The sequence below is a fragment of the Caretta caretta genome, chromosome 1 (assembly GCF_965140235.1).
Source record: "Caretta caretta isolate rCarCar2 chromosome 1, rCarCar1.hap1, whole genome shotgun sequence".
NCBI classification, from domain to species: domain Eukaryota; kingdom Metazoa; phylum Chordata; order Testudines; family Cheloniidae; genus Caretta; species Caretta caretta.
Window position 1 is genome coordinate 248,848,111 of NC_134206.1, and position 25,227 is coordinate 248,873,337.

A 25,227-nucleotide genomic window follows, 5' to 3' on the forward strand; every position below is an offset into this window, starting at 1 on the left:
ATCTGCTTTGTGACCATCCTAGATGCCAGTGCAACTCCTAGATATGATATGATGAATCCAATAATTGAACGCCTCACTGGAAATTTTAAGTCAATTACAGAATCTTTAAAAATGAGTAAAATCCAATATGGGAGACACTGTTTTTGGGTTTGTTTTTTTTAAAGACAACTGTTTTCAATTAATATGCCCAGTACAAGCATACTGTCCTGACTTATGACTACTGTCCAAGCCTATACATGGATTATACACAGGGATCAGTTATTCTAGGGTTAATGTAAATAGCATACAAAGTTCATAATTAAGGACACACTTGTATATTACATGTACAAGCTACGCATAATGAATACTTGATCCTTGCACTTTTTCTAGTATCAGGTCTATTACAGACATTATCTGGCGAAAGAAAGCAATAACTCAATCAGGCACTACTGACTTACAGGCTTCACGCAGTTTTTCCTTGTCATAATGCAGCCCCTCGTAATCTTGTAAACTAATCCTATTCACTCGGATCCGCAGGCGGTCTGGGATGGAGTGGGGACTGCAATGGAAAAAAAAGATCAGTTAGAAAAGGCTAAAATCTTAGAGTGAAAAGGGGGTAGAGTATGGGGAGATTTTAGATGAATGACAAGAGGGAGAGAGCAGAAACCTCACCAAAATCAACACCCCGTGGGCACATAGTTTTCCATCAACAGAGTTGAGTTTTTAACAGATTATGATGACTGCCCACTAAGACTGAAGTGACCGATGTGTCTTTAAGGACCAAATGGGTCAAGAAGATTCCTTACTTGCTGGGCAGTCTGGAATCACATTTTTTTCTGATCTTGATAGTTTTCAGTTTGATGCCCCTGCTAAATTTCCAGGAGACAATTGGTGACTGTGTACCTGACTGCAATTCTACTGAGGGCAATGTGACTGAAAAGGTGTAACTGAAGGCAGAATGCCATCCTCCAAATCCTTGTGATGGCTCAGGGTATTTAGGCCCAATTCTCAGGACTGGTCGTTAAGCACATAGGGCAGCTCAGGGAAGTAGGTTCACAAATGTGCCTAAGAGACAGATTTTCAAAGGTACTTAGGTGCCTATAGATGCAGGTAGGTGCCCAGTGGGATTTTCAAACATGACTATGCAGGTTAGGTGCCTAATTCCTATTTGATTTCAATGGGATTTAGGTGTCTAACTTCCTTAGGCATTTTTGAAAATCCTACTAGGCACCTATCTGCATATTTAGGCACCTAAATACCTTTGGAAAATCTGGCCTTAAGATCCTTATTGTGGAGCCATGCTTACCTCCATCTGACCCTCACCTGATGTTTTATTCTACTATTCAAAGGGGCTACTAATTAAGATCTAAAGGAACCTGGCCACATTTGCATTTTCCATCTGTAAATTTGGGCTATTTGTCCTTCCATCAGAAAGAGTTCAGCAGGACAAAAGAGTAGTTCTTGGGGCTACCTGGAGCAGAAGGTTTGAGCACAACTGTCTCTCTCCAGGAAATCTGGCTGGTGATCTTAACCCCATACCCAGTGGACACCTGGCCTACAATATGGTCAGGAAAGACTTAAGATTAGAATAGCAGGGTGGTGCCGTAAATTAGATGTAAGATGCTACAAGAGAAACTTTTTGGAGGTGAGCAGGTTTGGAATAGTAGGATTGACATAATCGACAAAAATCTGTCGAGGAAGCCCTCCTCGCAATACATGTATGCCATACACAGCCATGAAATAAATATGTGTATTACAATCATGCTTTACACACAACAATGAATTAAATTTCACAGCACCCCATGTGATGAGTGTGATATCCATCTTATTGACAGGGAAACTGAGTCGTGCAGAATGTAAATGACTTCCCTAAGGTCACATAATGGCTGACAAAGTTATGAATCAATTCCCTGTCCTGTGTGTTACCAAAAGACCATCCATCCTACTTACATTTCACTCAATAATATGTCAGTAATATCAGTCTGGTAATGTTGCTAGCACCTTGTCATAAATATAAAGGGAAGGGTAACCACCTTTCTGTATACAGTGCTATAAAATCCCTCCTGGCCAGAGGCAAAACCCTTTCATCTGTAAAAGGTTAAGAAGCTAAGGTAACCTCGTTGGCACCTGACCCAAAATGACCAATGAGGGGACAAGATACTTTCAAAGCTGGAGGGGTGGGGAACAAAGGGTTCATCTGTCTGTGTGATGCTTTTGCTGGGAACAGATCAGAAATGCAAGCCTTCCAACTCCTGTTAAATTAATAAGTAATCTAGCTAGAAAATGCATTAGATTTCTTTCATTTAATGGCTGGTAAAATAAGCTGTGCTGAAGGGAATGTATATTCCTGATTTTGTGTCTTTTTGTAACTTAAGGTTTTGCCTAGAGGGATTCTCTATGTTTTGAATCTGATTACCTTGTAAGGTATTTACCATCCTGATTTTACAGAGGTGATTCTTTTATCTTTTCTTTAATTAAAATTCTTCTTTTAAGAACCTGATTGATTTTTCATTGCTCTTAAGATCCAAGGGTTTGGGTCTGTGTTCACCTGTACCAATTGGTGAGGATTTTTATCAAGCTTTCCCCAGGAAAGGGGGTGTAGGGCTTGGGGGGATATTTTGGAGGAAGACGTCTCCAAGTGGGCTCTTTCCCTGTTCTTTGTTTAAAACACTTGGTGGTGGCAGCATAGGGTTCAAGGACAAGGCAAAGTTTGTACCTTGAGGAAGTTTTTAACCTAAGCTGGTAAGAGTAAGTTTAGGGGGTCTTTCATGCGGGTCCCCACATCTGTACCTTAGAGTTCAGAGTGGGAAAGGAACCTTGACACACCTAATACACTCATGGTCTTCCAAAAATTAAAATATTATGCATAGATATATTTGTATGAAGGGACATGGTTCTATCCACTTTATTAAGTTTTCTTCTTGGTCCTTCTCCTTTCCACTGTATCTGATCTACAGGAATTGTTTTGCCTGTTGGAAAACCAATCCCCATACTAGCTGTGTTTCAGAAAGGTAAACTTTTTACAAGTGTGCCATTATTCCTTTGTCTGCAAATACAGCTGACTTAACAAAACATGTTGTCTCTGACCTGTCTTGGTAAATCCTCCGAGATGGCAATTAGCAAGTATTTCAGAGTGAGCTTATCGTATACTTTTGGTCTGTTGGAAAAAAACAGTTGTGCCACCTCTGGGTAGATGAAAAGAAAGAAATTGAAAATGAAGTCCCAGTTAAAGAAGCCCTTAGGCACAGTTGTCTTTGCCTGAAAAGTGACAAAGAATAATGAATTCAGGGCTCTTCTGTAACTGGAGAATAAGACAACACACTGGAAAGAGCTTTATCAAAGAACCTCCTGTTCTATACAGGAGTTCCTGTAGCAATGATACAAATGACCTGTACATAAAGTACAACTTCTAAGGAATCATAAATGTTAGCAGCAGCAGGAGTGATGCTTTTTGCAGTATACAAGCTACCAACATTTCTCCTGTGCTGATTGACAGGAGCTGTGGTGTCCAGGTGCCCAGAGATGTCAGGAAGCTGTCCATGTGCAAGCTAAACTTGTCACAGTTTATTTGACAGACAGCTGGGCTACTAACTTCCAGCACAGCTTCAGGGGACATCCTTCTAACTTAACTGGCATTATGATATTCCATATAACCAGCTCTCTCCATCTGCAGTTTTTACAGGTAGGCAGACCAACACGGAGGCAGATATATAGATGGGGGGGGGGGGGGCAGTGAGCACATAGATGAAACAATATCTATATAATTAGATTTAGTCACTTTTTGTCAAAGACATTTAGTGTCAGACAGCTGGCTGGCTGAGAAATGAATAGGATAGTCTGAGGAGTTATGTTTCCTTGCAAGTCATATAAAATACAGGTTCCTAAAATGAAAAATTGCTAGGGATTTTATTTTTAGCAAGAAAAAAGATAAGAAATTTTTTTAAGTCTGGGAATATAAGAATTTAATTGCATGGTCTTTGTCTGAGGGAAGGAAAACATATTTCAGTGACTTTATTCAAGTTTGTTAAAAGTGACAGATTGATAGCCCTGGAAACTGAAGTCTTTTGTCCACAGGTACAACATGTGAAGGGGAAGTGCTGGCTTCCCCACTATGTACTGTGTTTTAAAATTAACCTAAGCCCCAGCTCTGTGATTATAAAGATAATTCACTCTCCCAGCACATGGGTGCTCAGCCTGGGGACCCTGAACAGGCCTGGAGGCGGGGGTCGCAATTTCCTTCACTTTCTTTATGATTAGACTGCGGGGAGGGGCATTGGGGTTTAAAAAAAGCTTGCAACACAGGGTCACACTAACAAAAAGGTTGAGAGGCACTGTTCTCTCTCATTCATTCTTCTTTATGAAACTGCCAGTAAGGGTTCCAGTTATGAAGGAGGTTTGTGTGATATGGACACCTGTTCACTAGGCACTCAACTGAAATGACTGACTCATCCCATCACACAGAGCTGACTGGTAGCAAAATCCAAAACCAAACTGGTGACCTTCAGTCTACAGAAGTAATTATATGGTCCCCATGACCATCATTTCTGAGCTCCACACAAACATGAATGTATCCTCAAAACACCCCTGAGAGGTAACTAAGTACCATTATCCTCATTCTACAGAGGGGGAACTCAGACACAGAACCATTAAGTGACTTTCCCAGAGTCACACAGAAAATCTCTGGTAGAGTCAGGAACTGAACTCCACTCTCCAGAGTCCCAGTCCAATATCTTACCAACAAGACCACCTACCAGTCCCCTAAATTATTTAGTATGGCTGGTTGAATTATTTTTGTTGAAACTGGTTTTCAATGGAAAACTGGAGTTTTGATTAAATAAAATTTTTCACAAGAATTATCTTCCTTCTGTGGAAAATTTTCAATTTTTTTTATTGAAAGCTGAATGACTGAAAAACAAAATATTTTTTCCTTTTGAATTTCCACTGAAAAATCAAAAATTTCCATGGAAAATTTAAAAGAAAATTATTTTTGTTTGTTCTCATTTAAATATTCCAGAGGTGAGGGGAGGGAAATCAGCCAGCTCTACTCTTTAGTTCCTCAGGACAGACACAGAAAACTCTGTGGAACTATCCCCCAAACACAGAGCTTTGCTCCTGATAATCCATTTTGCAGGTAAGAATATTGAGGTGGTGAAGCCACTTATGGTAAAAGCATCTTTGGCAATCCTCAGATTTTCCTGAGTCCAGCCAGCCTGGTGTAGTCCAGAAACTGCATTGATTTTGTTGGTTAATGATTTCCTTGGGGTAATGCAGTGTTTTCCAAACTCGGGATGCTGCTTGTTCAGGGAAAGCCTCTGGCGGGCCAGGCCAGTTTGTTTACCTGCCGCGTCCACAGGTTCGGCCGATCGCGGCTTCCACTGGCCGCAGTTCGCTGCTCCGGACCAATGGGGGCTGCGGGAAGCGGCGGCCAGTACGTCCCTCGGCCAGTGCCACTTTGTGCAGCCCCCGTTGGGCTGCAGTGGTGAACCATGGCCAGTGGGAGCCACAATCTGCGGAACTTGAGGACGCAGCAGGTAAACAAACCAGCCCGACCCGCCAGGGGCTTTCCCTGAACAAGCGGCTTCCTAAGTTTGGGAAACACTGGGGTAATGGATGAAAATCTAGTATCCTTGGCAATTCTTTTGATGCATCACTTGCCTTTGACCATAAGATTTTGGTAACATGCCCATCAATTCTAGGAAGGGTAGACAAGACAACTCAAGGGGCTCCTCTCTATACTTTTTCAGAAATCCTACCGGGAACAGTTGGGTGGTGGCTCATTTACCCAGAAGGCATTTTCTCATGGGGTACAGAATCATAGAATATCAGGGTTGGAAGGGACCTCAGGAGGTCATTTGTCCAACCCCCTGCTTAAAGCAGGACCAATCCCCAATTTTTGCCCCAGATCCCTAAATGGCCCCCTCAAGGATTGAACTCACAACCCTGGATTTAGCAGGCCAATGCTCAAACCACTGAGCTATCCCTCCCCCCTTTAATGGTACAACTAACAACCTTTCTATGCACGAAGTCCAGGGAAGGAAAGGCACAGAGACAAAACTACCCTCTCACACCTACATTTGGTCCTACCATGTCAAAGCTAGCATACATTAGTAGTGCAGCTTTGGGACAGGCCACACTGGTCCTGCGTGTCCCATACTTGTTCTGTAAATTAGAAAGGGGAAGAGGAGAAGCAGGGACCCCAAAGTGCAAGAAGTCCAATCTATGTTTCCACGTTCAGACCCAGAACTGGAAGAGTGAAGTGAGATTTATAGTCAGTGGCAAGCTAAAATAATATTTGGAGCTCAGGAAGGCATGAAAAAAACAAGCCATACAACATCCTCTGCAGTAAGAAACCCCGTTTCACAAGAAAATGTTTAAGAGGGTGCTTTCCAAATACTATAAAAAGCATTGCTTTAATTCTATGGTGCATCTTTGAATTTGTTTTTATTAAAAAAAAACAAGCACATAACCTTTAAATATACTATTTGACTTCAGTAGACATAATTCCTTTCCAGTTCAGTCACTAGAGTAAGTAAGCTGTTATAAATCAACACAGCTGGTTTTTTCCCCCCAAAAAACCAAGTGCAGCACTAAGATGCACATTTCAAAAATAAGTTACAGCTGCTAAAATATGCAGCATGCAAGGAAGAGGACATGCCATTTTAACCATGTTCAAGATGAATGATAATACAAAGCCACAAGATGTTACCTTCTTGGAAAAAAGAGCTCTCTGGTAGCACTAGGCTAATATTGGAAGTTGCAGTGCTAAAAGGTACTTTCTAAGGAGCAAGATTTTTATGCATTTAATAAAATCTAGTCATATGTAAAAACAACAGGAGTACTTGTGGTGCCATGTACTAACATGGCTGCTACTCTGAAACTAGTCATATGTAGCACATCCAGAGTTTGACAAGCTATTCACAGTGAACTAGATCTTGAATGAATTTACCCTACTGTCAGTTCATGAATTTCCTGAAAACACACTTCAATTTCTAACAATGTGTTCATTTAAAATTTATGTGATGAATAGCTTTCTATTCATGACAGCCACTGCTTTCAGTATTCACTATTTGTAATTCACACACATGCAGTGAGATATCCCTGCTATGGACTTCACCTACTCCCACATCATGCACCAGCACCGCCCCCTCCAGGAACCAAGGAGTCAATATCCACTAGGTGTACAGCAGGAATCAGGTCTTTATCATGCTAGAGAAAGACTCAGTTCATTTGATGCAATTATTTTAATTCCCACCACCTCCCTAAGGGAAATTGCTCACTGGAGAAGTGACACACTTTTATCTAACGATAACCAGTCTTTAACCTTAACTACAGCAGTCCTGGAATTCTGTACCTGTGAACTAACAAGCCTGCTAAAGAGCCTAGATTTATAAACTTGAGGGATTGCATACAGACAGACAGCAGTAAAACAGCTATGCTCCAAGCAGGCAATTGGCATCATCCCACCAACTGCTGGATGATTAACTGCTGGCAGTACTGGGGTTACAGCTTCATCAAAAGATGAGTGTGTTCTACAGTGAGATACACTAGGTTCTGATGGTGGTCACCAGAATATGTATGCATGTATGTTTTATATACATGTGTTCAGACATGGACCTGGGGAAGAAAGTAATACATCAGTAATGCTTTCTGTCCCTTGTCTTTGTCTGAATTCATGTAGACAGCACACACATACATATTCTGGCAGTCACCATCAAAAACACTGTGTATTTCCATCCAGCAGTAAGGCACACTCATCTTGTGATGAAGCTCTGACCCCAATACTGCCCTGTTAATCATCCAGACATTGGTGGGATGATTCCAAATGCCCTTCTTGGAGCACAGCTGTTGTACCTCAGCTGTGTGTTTCAGCCTCCAGTCAACCAGGAAAGAAAGAATAGGAGAGGTCAGGCTGGCTCCTGATCTTGGAGCTCCAGCGTGGTAATCAAAACACACTTGTGCTAGGACACGAGGTTGATTCAACTGGGGGAAAACAACTTGTGATATACACACCCTAATTCCCATTCCAATTATTTATAAATCCAATGAACCGTTTCTCATTGTTCATGTCTGCATAAAGATAGAGGAAGGGGTCAAAAAACAACCCTGCAGAATCCAGTGAGGTATTTTTCACAGAACTTTCCAAATACAGCCCACCTCAGACTATGCAAATGCTGTTAATAACACTGTTAATGGGATTCACCAAAAAGCATCCTCAGCTCTTCCCTCCCTTTCCCTCCTGCCCCCCACGCCTCCAAAACCTCTAAACTTTAGAAAACACAAAACTCCTCTGGGACATGTTTGCAGTGGCAGATTAATGAATTACCTATCTCCCGAAGAAGAAATAAACATGGAAAACTAATTAAATGTCCTTGTGTTTAGAACAATCAGGAGCAGGATAACAGCAATCAAAGGAGAAAAATAAATTAACCTCACTGCTAAGATCTCATTGGCAGAGCTTGGAAATAATGTATTAAAATTAGGTTGCTTCTGACAGCTTATCTATTTAAAACATAGGAACTACCTAATGGAAAAGAACCATCTAGATGGTGTCCTGTCTCTCACAATAGACAATGCCAGCTGCTTCAGATGAAGTTTAAAAAAAAAATCCAAAATCCTTACTAAGCTATTTGCCTAAACAATATCCTGAAGAGGTGAGTTCCACTGAACAAACAAGTTTAAATATCTTAGCCAGGATCCGGCCAAGCTTGCTTCATTCAGGATTGGGGGTTTTATGCCTCCTAACTGTTCTCCCATTCTGGAGCTCGCCCAATGCCGCAACACAATATAAAGTAACCTCAGGGCTGCTGTAAGTTGTACCAGGGCTGACTGTGGTCCCAAGGGGTTATTTTGGAAGCTAGGTATCAACAGAGTGGAAGAGTTATCTGGCCAGTCCCCAGCCATGCCTTCTAAACTCTGTCCCAGCACTAGATTTACAGCCCTTTGCCGCGCAACAGTGTCACAAAGAAGCCATGCTTTGTCTTTTAAATCCATTTGAGCGTTAGAAAGATTCAAGCCTGATCATGACCATCTCACTGCTAACCCAGGAATCTACTACAAAAAGTAATACTAGAGATCACCATTCTCTTTAAAAAATAAAAAAAAAGTTAGCAATGATCAACATTCATTCAACTGTACTTACATCTAATTTATTTCAATAAGTATACTGGGCCAAGTCCTCTGTAGACTAAATTATTTTCTTCCAATCCTACTGCTAGTTCATGACATTGCTATGTACTGGACATTATTCTTATCAAAAAGGATCATTTCAAATAGCTAATTCATAGTGTCAGCTGTTAAAGGCCAATCTTGCTAGGGAGTCTGACCCATTCAGATCAAGAGTTAGTTGGACTAAATGGTTTATTATCTGTCAGACATGTCATTTGCACAATATATTAATTTCTTTCCTTAGGCCCCAATTCAGCAAAGCAAATAAGTATGTACTTAACTGTAAGCACTTTTGTTCTTATGTCCTATCAACGTCAGTTGGACTTAAGCTTCTTCCTTACACTATCTACAGTGTGCCAATGGAACCCAACAGTACTACCTTACAAAAGTAGCATTACCCAGGTACAAACCTCACTGCATGCCTTAAGTCAGAGGTTCTCAAACCAGTGGTCCGTGAGCTCCATACACGTGGTCCGTGGATAGATCCCTCTAAGGTGCGCGCCTGGGCAGCTGCACATGAGAGAATGAAGGGCCACCCACCTAATTAGTGGAACCACACAGGCATGGCTCCACTAATTAGGTGCCTGGACCCTGGAGAAGAAGCACATTAAGGTGAGGTGGTGGCCTAGAGGGGAATAGGCGGTAAGTGGGAGGGGGCAGTGGGGTGACAAGAGGGGGTGGGGGAATTTGGAACGTGCAGGGCTGCGGCAGCCAGAGAAAGAGGTGACTTTCCCCAGCTCCAGGGCTGCGGCTGCCGGGGAGAGACAGCCCTCCTTTCCAGCCCCAGCTCGGGGACTGCTGCGGTGGAGGAGACCGGGAGAAATCCCCGTCCTTCCCAGCCCCAGCTCAGGGGCTGCCGCAGCGGGGGAGAAAGGGCACATCGATCACATTAGAAAGGTAAGACTACTGATATTAAAATATGAGTTGTGTGCTTTTATTTGTAGAACAAAAAAAATTATTATTAAGGTTTTTTTTATATAGTGCTTTTATCCAAAGTGCTTTACAATAGTTAGCTAACGGTACAACCAACATTTGGAAAGATCATTAAGTGGTCCGCCGAGACCTCAGCAATTTTCAAGTGGTCCACAAAAAAAAAAGTTTGAGAACCACTGCCTTAAGTGATTTCGGATGGTCTAGGAAGGATTCAGAAAACTCACTTTTAACACTAGCCCAGTGTGAAGCACGGAGATTCTTTTCCCAAAGGATCAGGCAGGCACAGACAATACTGAAGGGGTTCATTTCACGGTACCGGGAAGACTGATAAACAGCTTCAAAAGTGTGGGGTTACAGTGACCCCATTTATCTTGTTCTTACAGAGACAAACATTGTTTCAGAGACAGAGAACGCATTGAACATGACAGTGACAGGAACAGAACATACGCATCAAAACTATTTTGATTACATCCATTATCTATAGCTGCCCTTTCGGCGAAGGGGTGGGGTGGGGGTGAGTATTTACAAATATCCAGAGGGCTGTGAAGGGAGGGTTTGTTCTGTTCTAAGAGCCGAGTTACTGGGCGGACATTTGACCAATAAGTTTATCAAATGTTTACAGCTACCGGTGTCTTTGAGTCTCTGGTGTTTCTGTTTCTGACTCAGCTGCTAACTAAATTTTAAAGTCTTGCCTAACACCAACTAACGATCAACTGATTGAAAACAGAAAAAAGGACAAAGAAAAATGAGCATCTCAAATGCTTATAATTCATTCAGGGGGTGTGGGGGACCTCTTTGATCCTTAATTCCACTGTTAGACATTGACCCATTTTCTCTAAATCACCCTCTGCTGTCTTGTTTTACTTTGGTCCTCCTTATGCTTTTTCTTTTATGGTTAGGGTGTTTATTTGGCCGTTTCGAAGAGTTTGTAGTGCATGTGCACACCATACAAACAGATTTCTTTACTTCTAAAATCAGAAATTGATTCCTTTCAGTACTTTTGTTGCCCACACAGACAAAAGATGTGAACATTGCTGTAAATATCACACATACCCCGCTAGCCAAGAATACTCATTATATTAGACAATAACAACTAGACAATAACAACATTTTTCTGTATGCAGATCTTAGTAGTAAATAATCACAGCATATCCACAGTGCTCCTTTTATGTATGAAAAGTTTGTAGAAGTTTGATCCTTTAGCAATGCTTACATCTCTAAACGCAGGCCCAAGTAAGTCAATTACTTCTTGTTTTTCAAGTAGCCAATGCTAATTTTTCAGATAAATCCAAATAGTTATACTGCTTTGCATCAACTGCACAGCTCAAATATGATATTCATATGCATCATCCCAACTGAGCATATACTCAAAGATCTAAACATACTTCCCACTTTAAAAAACATTCCACTAAAAGTGTGAGTACTCGACTCTACCCATAAGTCCTCAGTAAAAAATAAAGGCATATTATACCCAATCCGAGTTTCAAAACTCTCTACTGTTCATAATTCAAAGACAATATCCCCCAACAGTAGCCTTTTATGATTTTCTGGCCCAAAAAACTCTGCCAAAGATTTGATAATTTGAGAGTTGCTTGGAATAGAGATTTGGATACACATCTCTGACCCAATGGAATACAATTGTATCTAATGTTAAAAAAGCAATTACAGACCTGAAGCTATGGCTCATTCACCAAAATACATGTTTTCAGATACACTGGTCTCCACACAGACTAATGGTAATGAGCCTCATAAATGCTGACCACTGTTGGAAATGTAACTCCCTTGGTATTCATTAGCTCGTATGTTTTGGGAGTGCCCCTGTATCAAGAATTTTTGGTATGAGGTGCGTCAAAGGAACAATTTGATATTGGATGCTAAATTGGAGCCCTCCCCCTTAAATTACATTCTTGGATATATTCTGGAAAGCTGGAGATTACCTGGTAACAAAGCAGCATGGTTCAAGTTTTGGTGATTAAAAAATTAATCCTGCAAAAATGGAAATGTCAATCCTGACCAAATATTGATACCTAATTCAGTGATACGGCTGACCTTGCAACTAACGAATGACTGGCACGCCGCAGAAAGGGAATGCCTGAAACATTCAAAGCCATTTGGGCTGACTTTTTAGAAGTCTATGATTACCATAGACTCGGAAGATAGATATGTTGCTTCCATTCCCCTCCTTTTATCCAAACCCTCTTCATTTACTTTGGGTATTATGATGAATCTAGTATTTTTGTATATTTGTTGTATTTGGAAAAATTAATTTAAAATATATAATTAATTGGGGGAGAGGGGATGTGTGTGTTTCTTTCTTTCACATTCTTTGCTGCCCAAAATTCAAGACTTATCCAGTCCACAGACACTGCTCCAGAAAACCTGAAGGTTATCTAGGGTGCAGGCTCTATCCCTGAAATGCCACAGAATCCCTCTTGCTGTACTCTGCTAACTGGAACACACATACTTTCCTCATTACCCAACAGACAAGGAACATTTGAATCTCAAAGCAATCACAGCCCAAATCAAATTTCCCTAACACCTCTTGAGTTCTTACTTCAGTTAATCAGACACATTAATTGGCAGTCATAGTGCAGCTGCATGTTTAATCTATTTTTACAGATTTCAAGATACAGTGTATCTTTGACTTACAAATTAGCTTGGGTCCCATATGTCTCAGAAACTGCTGTGATCTTTCTGCCTTATCCTGACAGTTGAGACCAGCTGGGATACTCAGCCTAACAGTACCCAGATTTGGAGGTCATTCCTTGTATGGCCCTTGACTCTGAAACACACTCCCCTGCTCCTTGGTCCCCAAGTTTGTTAACATTCAGGGCATGCAGGAAGGCTTTAACCGGGCTTTTTCTAGGTGCTTGCTTTGAGGGGTGTACCTGGTTTTATTAAATGGGGGAGTTATTTTCTTTGTGTTAATATTTCTTCATAGAGCTGAGTGAATATGTTATAGCAATAATGCATGATGAATGAGGATATTTTCTCGTCTGTCAAATATCAATGAGCTGCTTATAATTTTTTGAAATGTATTTGTTCTTTTTTTTAATTATTCACTGAATGCACTGAGCAAGTAAGTCTTGGTTTGACAACAGTTCACTGCAAGTACCCAATATTCACAAATAGAACTGGGTTGGTTAGTTTTCACTGGGCAAACAGGCCACACACAGCATTGTTGCTGTTCCACGATTGTCTGAGCATAACTTTTAGAATAAAGATTCCACTGTGAATATTCACAGTCACAGTCTGAAATTCACTATTCTCTAATATAGTCTTCAAATTCATTTTTTCCACAGACCTGTTTGTCATTCAAAGTTGTCCAGCACAACATTCACAAAACATGACGACAAAAGTGGTGCAAACACAAAACCAACTGCATGACTGAATAGTAACAAAACATTTTTGAAGCCAAGCTGTACAGATAGGGTTGACATAGTACATGGTGGTTGTTTTTATTGTAAATGTGCCCAGGGTTGACAATAAAGCACAGCCTTATTAAGGGAATGAGTAAATAAAGCAATAACCATTGTCTGTGCCTGCCTTTTTTAAAAATCACCAGTTCTCCACATTTTTATAGAGATGTTAGATTCTTAAAGGATTGAGCTACAGGATAGCCAGTGTACCACACTGGAGTTATTGACAGTCAAAATACTGCCAGGAAGGGTCTGTTTTATTTTCTAATGCAGCTGCAAACAGAACAGTAACGTTCCCCTTCAGACACAGGTGATGGAACTAGGGGTGCTACCACAGGTCATTGCTTGAAGTGATTTCCGTCATATACTTAGTTTACAGTTTGGTTCAGTGGTTCTCAGCACGCCCACTATACAAACTGGTCCAACACCACTGCAGGAATAAGTTTCTGGTTTTTACCAGTTAGAAGAAGAAATGCTTATGCTTGGAGGGTGGGGTGGGGTTGGGCTATCTTTGGTTAAAACTGAAAAGCAAAAATCCCAGTTCTGAATCTTGTACGTTCATGAAAGAGAGACGCTATTCACTTCATCTCCAGTATTCCCAGGGATGTTGTGTGACCATCAGAAAAGGAACTTGTACCTTTTCAAGACAAATGCGTTTTCCAGAAGTGCAAGCACCGATGCAGCAGCATAGTTCTAGCTCCTCAATAATTGGTTGGAAGCTGTGCTAGGAACAAACTAGTGAACAATGCCATGGAATAAACAGAAGCATCAGCACCTGCTTAAGCCAAGCAAATGCTCTGGGTATGCATTTGAATATTTAACAATGGCTATGTTTGGGACATGTGCTTCTGGAGGAACCCCAGAAGGTCTTGTTCATTTCTCCTTGACTGGAGGGAAAATAGTCGTGTCTCCTTCCAGCACCTGTCAATGCTTCTCTAAGCACGAGTTGGGGGAGGAAGAAGGCACTTGAGAGGTGCTTCCTGCCTCTTCCAGGTGGGGAACTGAGACAAATGTGGTGCCTTCAAAGCACTCCTGGCTTCTGAAAACCTGCAGGCCAGAATCAACCCCAGCAGCCAAAGAATGCAGCTGCACTTAGGACCTGACATTCAGTAGGGTGACCAGATGTCCCAATTTTATAGGGACAGTTCAGATATTTGGGGCTTTTTCTTATGTAGGCACCTATTACCCGCCACCCCTGTCCTGATTTTTCACACTTGCTATCTGGTTACCCAACACCCCACTCATGCAACAACAAAAAAAGATCAAACAGAAAGAAACAACTCCTATTCCAGGCATTTATCACTGCATTGCTCAATCTGCTCCTTTGGGAGAGAGACTGTCTTGATCGCATTGTTGCCGGGACGGTGGGTACAGTAGAAGTGTGCAACAGACCAAAGTTAAGGGAAGCAGACAGAACACACATGAAAGGGAGGAAGGAAATGAAAAGAAAAAGCAGAGTACTCACAGAGTGAAGGAGTCAGGGGGAGCCGAGACTCTTCTCAGGTCTGCAGAGCGCCCTTTTTGGAGACTATAGGCAGCAGGAAATGAGCAGCCAAGACAGAGTCAGCACAACAGCATGGACAGACAATGAAGAAGCCAGGCAAGAGAGAGAGAGACATACAACATTTAAACAGAAACAAAAGGAATGCATCACAAAACATTTGAATGAAGACATATGCAAAGTTCCAAGATTGCTCTAGAGAGGCAGCAGCAACCCCCCCCACCCCACCCCCCAGAAAAGGCAAACAGAACAAACGACAATGTTCACTGCGAAGTGACACAAAGGTTTTTTCTGAAGGCTGTGGACAGGCTAATGGCAAACAATGTGCACAGTTACACTAATGGTGGTTTCTGGGCCAGGGTCCCACAGGCACTGAAAGATCTTAAGCCTGTAGAGTTTGAAAAGCCTGTGATGCACCTTGCAAGTCCAGAAGAGCCAAAGCTTGACATGATGGATTTGCCTCCGCAAATCTGCCAATTTTTGTTAATGTTTACAAAAATAGTCTTAATTGGAATTCCTCTATCCATAATGTCAAAATGCTGTCCCTATTCTTCCTTATCATATCTTCGGGAACCATGCACATTACACAGTAACTCCCAAAGTCGGTTTCTTTAGTTTCTATACTCAAAGGGGTCTCTGTACCTCTCTCAACTGTCCCAATGGAATGCTTCTATATTTAACCTTTGGAACAATTTTTGTTTCATAATAGCAGATCATTCTTCTTTAACCCAAACTGAAAGCCGAATACTCTCTCTGTAGGGTTTTGTATGCCTCTGATTAGTTACAACTTGCAGAGCAGTGTTTTAAACTGGGGTTCCAGATCAGACAGTGACTCTGGGAAAACTGATTCTTGGTGTTCCTTCTAATTCCTCTTCAATGGCTTCCACATAGAAAAATATTGTCTGATTTGTAAGCAAAACCTAACTGCCAGCATCACATGCTTAGCCTGATCTCTGAAAACCAAGCTGTGTTCTGTTTCATAAATCTCCAGCATCAACAAGAGAGATTATGGAATCATAACTTAACTGGCAAGTCTTTTAATGATGCATGCAGCAGAACAGAATGCAGCTCATTGTTCTGCAGCAAAATTGACTCTGCTAGTCTGGCTATAGTAAAGTCTTACTTTTGCCACTAAACTTAACAAACTGACTCAGAAGACGAATGGAAATCAGATATGAGAAGTAAACAAATTTACCATTACCCCATGATCTGCCTTTTTCCTGTCTACAACTTGCACTGTTCCTGAGTGTAAACAATATCAATCAACATTGTACAATTGTTGCACCTAAAAAGTCACTTCTGGATTGAACCTCTTTACTGGTTCATTATTATATCCCCATTATGTGTAATGGTATATAGAATAAGGCAGAGACTATGCCTTCTTTTATGTTTGGAAAGCACCTGTCAGAAACAAACAATGAAGTTGTAGAAACATTATATGTGCGACCACGGTATATTGACCCTGAACATTGTCCTCCAATTGCAATGCAAACATTCTTTTTAACTTTTAAACCAATTTTGTTTGACTGTTAGGGTTGCCAAGTGCCTGGATTTTGCCCAGAAAGTCTGGTCGAAAAGGGGACCTGGCAGTGTCCAGTCAGATGTACTGACCGGACACCAAAAATCTGGTTACTGTGGGCTAGGAGTGGGTGGAAGCAAGAGGTCATCAACCTGTGCCAGTCCCTGCTCAGCCGGGGCTACCTCCTACCTGCAGGCAGGCTCCACGTCAGGCTGCAGCAGCTCCCGTCCCAAGCCTGGAGCAGAGGGAGCCCCGCTCAGGGGGAGGGAGGTGGAGACGATCGAGTGATGGGGGGAGAGGTTTTGGGGGGAAGAGCAAGGGCGGGGTGAGGCCTCAAAGGTCTGTTTTGCAGCCAATAGAAAGTTAGCAACCATACTGACTGTATTCGGAACTTTTTTACATTTTCTTCTTGCAAATTAGTTTAATTGGCAGGATGTTTGCAGAAGCAGAAAATTTTAAGAAAATATTGTACAGTATTTATTGAAAAAGAATTTCAAATTCATAATCAGAAGATGTTCAAACCAGAAACCTGATTCCGGTTAGTAGTGGTATTTTCATCCAATCAGAGAACAGAAACAAGTTTCAAATAGGAAATATTCAATAATGAACTGAACATTCAGTGATGAACAATGAAGAGACCAAAGAATATTTGCAGAAATTATTCTATGAATAATTTCAGATAATGAATACATTTGAGAAGATCACAATCTGTTCATGGATAACTCAGTAACCGGGGATGTGAAATTCACTGGATAAATTATTCATTGCCAATCATTTGCCCAGCTCAGGTGGAAGGCAACACATGTGAAACTGTCTGGTCCTCTAATAGCTGAAGGCTTGAATAAGCTATTAGTGCTGCTGCAGTCAGCAAGGAAAGGAAATTCTCCTTCAGCTTAAGTGGTTCAACGGTATTGCTAGATTTGGATCCCTGGCTCAGATTCTATTCAGGAGCAGATTTCTTATTCATTCTCTTTTATAACCTTTAAGACATTTTACTCTCAAAAACAAACATTAAATGTTGCTCACTTCCCCACACCTTGGGATGAGATGAATTGTGAAATGACAGAGAAAGGAGATGGCCCTTAGATACTAGGGTAATGAGCATGGTATAAAAATCTAGATTAGGTAAATAGACGAGAGCAAAATTTTCAAAAGTGCCTAAGTGACTTAGGAGCCTGAGTTCCATGGCAAGTCAGGGAGACTTAGGGTCCTAAGTCTCTTAGATGCTTTTGAAATGTTACCCGAGATGATTTATGAGATAGATAAGGTTGGTGAGTTCACATTATGGAGACTAGTCCATTAAAAAAAAAAAATCTACAGGGAAGCTGCCCTCTGAAGGCCTAATATTTATCACTGCCTCAACATGAAAACATGAAGGAAGAAAAAGTTAGGTTCACCACCTTCCAAATATCTACTGACAACTCACATCCTATGCCAGGAGGTAAATGAATTTACTAATCAGCACAACAAAAGAAAGACAACCCAAACATCCAGAAATCACAGCAGCAGAAGAGAAACCAAGGGAGTCCATTTAAAAGCAGTAGTCAAGGGAAAGTAAGATGCCTACAGTGACCTTCCTCTTTTGTAAGAAAGGTCCCCACTGTGTTTCTATTTTCTAACGTGAAAAAAAAACTATGATACCAGAATATCTTGACTATTTCTGTTGGATTTTCTCACCTGAGCAACTTGACTTCAAATCCTGCTTAGGTTCAGCACTGTAACATTTATTAATATCAACTAAAGACTCTAGCAGACAGATCCCAAAACCATCATACCTTTCAATACTCAGATTCCAAGGCCAGAAGAGACCATTGTGACCCTCTAGTCTGACCTCCTGTATAACACAGCTCAGAGAACTCCCCCCAAAAAAAAATTTCCTAGAGCTGATCTTTTAGAAAAACATCCAATCTAGATTTAGAAACTGCCAGTGTTGGAGAATCTGCAATGAACCTTAGTTAATTGTTCAATTAGTTAATTGCCCTCACTTTTAAAAATAATGCCTTATTTCCAGTCTGAATTTGTCTATCTTCCAACTGCCAGCCACTGGATCACGTTATACCTTTCTCTGCTAGACTGGAGAACCCATTATTAAATATTTGTTCCTCATGTAGGTACTCATAGGCTGTAATCAAGTCACCCCTTAACCATCTCTTTGTTAAGCTAAATAGACTTTGCCTCTTGAATCTATCACTATACTGTTTAGCTACCTCTGCTTGTGAAGAAAGGTTACTGGTCAGAATAGCATTAGAATAAGCATAAAGGCAGAAATATATATTGCTCACCCCAAACGCGCCTCCTTCTAGCCACTTATTAACACATTTCTATTTATTGAGCTGAGCAAAATTTTAAATTTCTATCCCATGGGAAATTCCAACATTTCAACGTTTGTTTTAATCCTGAAATGAGACAAAAAGTTGAAATTTGGAAATTTTTCATGGTATGCTGAAAAATGTATATTTGGAAATGTTCAAATTTGTTTCAACATTTCTGATTGAAACAAAACATTGAGACATTCCTGAAAATCAAAATGTTTCCTTTCATTCTGTTGAGTTGACCCAAAAGGCTTCCTTTTGAGTCAGATCAACCTTAAACTGCACTTTCCTAGCATGCTGCTTTATGGGAGTTGTAGTTTGGGGACCCATTGTGTCCTATGAGCCAGACTCTCTACAGGTGAGCGGTGTTTATAGGTTCTGAAGGAAGACACTGCAGGAAAATAGGCAGCTCTTTGAGTCTGAGGAGAACAAGAGAGTTGGGATAGGTGCAGGATGGAAGGGGAAATCTCTGTGGCCCTCACTCCTTCCAGCATACGCAGCCACAAAAAATGGTTCTGCTCTTTTATAAGATACTGTATATTTTAGTTAAATACACAGAGTTAAGTGCAAAGGAGAAGAAGTCTTGGGTAACTAATTTGTTATAGCCAGTTTACTATTGCACTTTTCCATTGGATGGCTTAGAAATTCATTCCTCCAACAGGTTTATCCCTCTATCAAGGATTGACCTGAAAGAGTTTCACAGTTAGATCCTGTCAAAAATTTTCCATCAAAACTGTTTTTGATGGAAAATTGGGTTTTCAACTTAATGAAAATTTACCTGAAAAGTGTCAGAAAAAAAATCCAAAATTCAAAAACATTTCAGTTTTCTCAAAGAAAAGTCAAAATTTTCCATGGGAAAAAAAAATCAAGTCACTCTCACCACAGTATTTTAGGGCAGGTGTTTTGCCTTGGTCCACAGAAAACTGTTTTCTTTCATAACGGTTAAGGACATATACCTGTTATTTGTATAAGTGGATTCCACTGCCTTTGAAAAAGTCATCAGCAGGGCAGATGGTAAATTTACCATTCCCGGCCAGCCCTCAATGCTATAAAAAACAGAACTCTGAAACATATAATGGGAAGTCAGAAACACATTAAGAAACTTGAAAAAGAAAAGAAAACTTTCTCACTGTGCCACTACATCAGACAAAATTCCAAAGGGAGTTTCTGCTATTAACCTCTTCCTCCAATATCATCAAAGTAATTAATAATAGCTTTCAGAATTAGTGTGATGTGAGATTATTTTTTAATCACTGTATGTGCAGAAAGCTCAAGAAAAGCTTCCAGCAATTGCAGATGCAGTGCCAGACCCATTCAGTAATCTCACACACCTATAATTCACAGGGTGCACTTTCTCCAGTCTGAGGAGAAAAATCCACCTATTCTATCAATTGTAAAGATTTTGATGGGATGCCTTTAAATGCTGCAGACATCAGGTTAAGAAATGTATATGACAATGTAAAAGGGAAAACTTGGTGTCTGTGGTGGGATTTTGCAGAACAGCGTCATACTGGACAAACCCCAGCTTAGTCACTCTGACGTCTTCCTCCTATAATTCATCTTTATTATGCCAAGAAACTCAACAGACAATCCATCTGCCCCCCCATTCCACCTTTCTTCCCAACCACCCAGACACACACGCCTTGTAGAGGTTTGAGATTGGGATTAAAGTCCTTGATGAACTGCCAGTAACCCCCCAAAAACACAGACTCCCAGGTGGATATTTCAGTCAAACCAAAAGGTACCTAAACAACAGAAGCTCTGAACCCGATGGAGTTTGGCATAGCATATTCAAACCAATTCCACCATGAACAATATTCTCCAGGACTCAGTGGACCTTAATTACTGTACAGTGTTACCACGATGGGGCGGATCCGTATCCCCCATCCACAGTTTAAACTCAGATGCCATAGCTCATGCCTGACCATGCTAATAACTAGACTGAAATATATTAGATGCTTTCTTCCCATTGCTGTGGCCTCCCTCGTGGCTGGAAACAATGGCTCAGGATTGAATTTTTCCAGTTTGGACTTTGTAGCACGGTATGGGGTGATGAAAAGAAATTAGAGGTCATTGTTCAGGGGGTGATAGTCTTCTATTCATCAGCTGTTCAAGGTGAAATTTATGCCTAACATATTTTCCAGACAAATAAGGATCTAATTTGGCAAACACAAGCTTAGACTGCTGCTCCAAAACGTTTGTCTCATTAACAGAACTGAACATGCAAAACTGAATAAGGAAGCATTGGTTGGTCTAGCAAAGGACTTGATTTTATGAATTGATACACTTCTGCTTCAGAAGGTTGGCAGTCACTGGATTTGCTAAAAGGAATAACACACTCCTGAGTACATGGCTGTTTGAATGAAACACATTTGTAGGGTGCTGGAGGTATTTGGCTTTAAACCTATGCTCAGTATACTGAAGGCCTGCCTTGTCTTTTGCAATTTAAATAATACATGATGAAGAAGTTGGTGGGGATGCTTATTGGCTCCCATTGCAGCAGCACAGAAAGACTCATTGGTAAATCAAGAACAATGGCATTTTTAATATTTCAAGTTTTTTTTAAAAAATATTCTTATGCTATTAAAATGATCTCTTGGGGATTTTTAAAATTAATTTTTAGTATAAAAAGATATTTTAAAAATTTATCTTCTCTTCTTTGCATGTTTTCTGGCTTCCACTTATTTCAACCTTTCCCTGTTCCTTTTTAGGCTACTCTAATGCCGCTTCCCTCTCGTTTGATAGCTTATCTCCTTTCTTGTCCATTCTCACTTTTGTTCCTTTCTTTCCTGGTTCCCTGATCCAGAAACTCTCAATCCTAATCTACCCTCAGATGCAACTCCCTAAAGCTAACACGCTCATTGTAATCTGAGTACTCTAGTTTTTCTTTTAGCAGACTGGGAGCTGCCAAATATACTATATCTAGTGTCTCATGTAAAATGCATCCCTCAGTACTTCCCAATAGACCAGGAAAGTCCCCTTTGAATTGCTGATATTCCAGTGGAACACTGATGCTTCCAAGAACACTGCAGTGTTTTGCCACTGCTCAGAGACTGCAGCACAGAAAGAATTACTATTTATTTGAGAGCTATTGAACTCTCTCAATTAGGGGTACATATACACTGCAGCTGGGAGCATGCCCTCCAGTGCGGGTAGACAAACTCAGCTAGCTCTGCTTGAGCTAGCATGCAAAAAATGGTAGTTAGCCACGGGCAGCATCTTAGGCTAGCCACCCAAGTACATACCCGGGAGTCACGTGCGGTTGTATTCAGGCAACAAGCCAGAGCCATCACAAATGTCACTGTGGCCACATAGCTGTTTTTAGCACACCAACTTGAGTAGAGCTAGTACAAGTCTGTCTACCTGTGCTGGGAAGCATGCTCCCAGCTGCAGAGTCGCCAGACCCTAAGGCTTGGCCTACACTACAGACTTTTGTCGATATAAATGCGTTGCTCAGTGGTGTGGAAAATTTACCCCCGAGCAACACCATTCAACTGTAGACAGTATAGTATACACAGTATAGCGACAGGAGGGCTTCTCCCATGACATAGCTACCACTTCTCAGGGCAGTGGAGTAACTACACTAAGGGTATGTCTACACTACGGAATAAGGTCGAATTTATAGAAGTCGGTTTTTTAGAAATCGGTTTTATAAATTCGAGTGTGTGTGTCCCCACAGAAAATGCTCTAAGTGCATTAAGTGCATTAACTCGGCGGATCGCTTCCACAGTACCGAGGCAAGCGTCGACTTCCGGAGCGTTGCACTGTGGGTAGCTATCCCACAGTTCCCGCAGTCTCCGCTGCCCATTGGAATTCTGGGTTGAGATCCCAATGCCTGATGGGACTAAAACATTGTCGCGGGTGGTTCTGGGTACATATCGTCAGCCCCCCGTTCCCTCCCTCCCCCCGTGAAAGCAAGGGCAGACAATCATTTCGCGCCTTTTTTCCTGAGTTACCTGTGCAGACGCCATACCATGGCAAGCATGGAGCCTGCTCAGGTAACCGTCACCCTATGTCTCCTGGGTGCTGGCAGACGCGGTACGGCATTGCTACACAGTAGCAGCAACCCCTTGCCTTGTGGCAGCAGACGGTACAGTACGACTGGTAGCCGTCATCGTCATGTCTGAGATGCTCCTGGTCGCCTCTGTGAGGTCGATCAGGAGCGCCTGGGCAGACATGGGCACAGGGACTAAATTTGGAGTGACTTGACCAGGTCATTCTCTTTAGTCCTGCAGTCAGTCCTATTGAACCGTCTTATGGTGAGCGGGCAGGCGATACGGACTGCTTGCAGTCGTACTGTACCATCTTCTGCCGAGCAGCCATGAGATGTGGATGGCATGCAGTCCTTCTGCACCGTCTGCTGCCAGCCAAAGATGTAAAAGATAGATGGAGTGGATCAAAACAAGAAATAGACCAGATTTGTTTTGTACTCATTTGCTTCCCCCCCTCCCCTGTCTAGGGGACTCATTCTTCTAGATCACACTGCAGTCACTTACAGAGAAGGTGCAGCGAGGTAAATCTAGCCATGTATCAATCAGAGGCCAGGCTAACCTTCTTGCTCCAATAAGGACAATAACTTAGGTGCACCATTTCTTATTGGAACCCTCCGTGCAGTCCTGCCTGAAATACTCCTTGATGTAAAGCCACCCCCTTTGTTGATTTTAGCTCCCTGAAGCCAACCCTGTAAGCGCCCCTCCCAGCGTCAGAGCAATGGCAAACAATCAGGCATCTGAGAGTGCTGTCCAGAGCAGTCACAATGGAGCACTCTGATGGGGCTAAAACATTGTCGCGGGTGGTTCTGGGTACGTGTCGTCAGGCCCCCGTTCCCTCCCTCCGTGAAAGCAAGGGCAGACAATCATTTTGCGCCTTTTTTCCTGAGTTACCTGTGCAGACGCCATACCACAGCAAGCATGGAGCCCGCTCAGGTAACCGTCACTCTATGTCTCCTGGGTGCTGGCAGACGCGGTACGGCTTTGCTGCACAGTAGCAGCAACCCATTGCCTTCTGGCAGCAGACGGTGCAATACGATTGGTAGTCGTCCTCGTCGTGTCCGAGGTGCTCCTGGCCGCGTCGGCTGGGAGCGCCTGGGCAGATATGGTCGCAGGGACTAAATTTGGAGTGACTTGACCAGGTCATTCTCTTTAGTCCTGCAGTCAGTCCTATTGAACTGTCTTATGGTGAGCGGGCAGGCGATACGGACTGCTAGCAGTCGTACTGTACCATCTTCTGCCAGGCAGGCAAGAGATGAGGATTGCTAGCAGTCATATTGCACCATCTTCTGCCAGGCAGGCAAGAGATGGGGATGGCTAGCAGTCGTACTGTACCATCTTCTGCCGAGCAGCCATGAGATGTGGATGGCATGCAGTCCTTCTGCACCGTCTGCTGCCAGCCAAAGATGTAAAAGATAGATGGAGTGGGTCAAAACAAGAAATAGACCAGATTTGTTTTGTACTCATTTGCCTCCTCCCCTGTCTAGGGGACTCATTCCTCTAGGTCACACTGCAGTCACTCACAGAGAAGGTGCAGCGAGGTAAATCTAGCCATGTATCAATCAGAGGCCAGGCTAACCTCCTTGTTCCAATAACAACGATAACTTAGGTGCACCATTTCTTATTGGAACCCTCCGTGCAGTCCTGCCTGAAATACTCCTTGATGTACAGGCACCCCCTTTGTTGATTTTAGCTCCCTGAAGCCAACCCTGTAAGCCGTGTCGTCAGTCGCCCCTCCCTCCGTCAGAGCAACGGCAGACAATCGTTCCGCGCCTTTTTTCTGTGCGGACGCCATACCACGGCAAGCATGGAGCCCGCTCAGCTCACTTTGGCAATTAGGAGCACATTAACCACCACACGCATTATTCAGCAGTATATGCAGCACCAGAACATGGCAACGCGATACCGGGCGAGGAGGCGACGTCAGCGCGGTCCCGTGAGTGATCAGGACATGGACACAGATTTCTCTGAAAGCATGGGCCCTGACAATGCATGCATCATGGTGCTAATGGGGCAGGTTCATGCTGTGGAACGCCGATTCTGGGCTCGGGAAACAAGCACAGACTGGTGGGACCGCATAGTGTTGCAGGTCTGGGACGATTCCCAGTGGCTGCGAAACTTTCGCATGCGTAGGGGCACTTTCATGGAACTTTGTGACTTGCTTTCCCCTGCCCTGAAGCGCATGAATACCAAGATGAGAGCAGCCCTCACAGTTGAGAAGCGAGTGGCGATAGCCCTGTGGAAGCTTGCAACGCCAGACAGCTACCGGTCAGTTGGGAATCAATTTGGAGTGGGCAAATCTACTGTGGGGGCTGCTGTGATGCAAGTAGCCCACGCAATCAAAGATCTGCTGATATCAAGGGTAGTGACCCTGGGAAATGTGCAGGTCATAGTGGATGGCTTTGCTGCA

General features: G+C 42.3%; 1 protein-coding gene across 8 annotated transcripts in view; it reads right to left on the reverse strand.

The window, feature by feature from the left end:
• Positions 1-25,227, reverse strand: part of DGKI (diacylglycerol kinase iota) — a 294,215-nt gene that overhangs the window by 86,084 nt on the left and 182,904 nt on the right. For 6 of the 8 annotated variants that reach the window (XM_075122845.1, XM_075122834.1, XM_075122841.1 and 3 more), the window contains 2 exons: positions 14,962-15,024; positions 438-538 (listed from right to left, as the gene is read on the reverse strand). In XM_075122845.1, the coding sequence (XP_074978946.1) occupies positions 438-538; positions 14,962-15,024 (164 nt within the window). The remainder of the gene's footprint in view (positions 1-437; positions 539-14,961; positions 15,025-25,227) is intronic. The other 2 variants (XM_048830323.2, XM_048830303.2) reach the window with 1 other exon arrangement.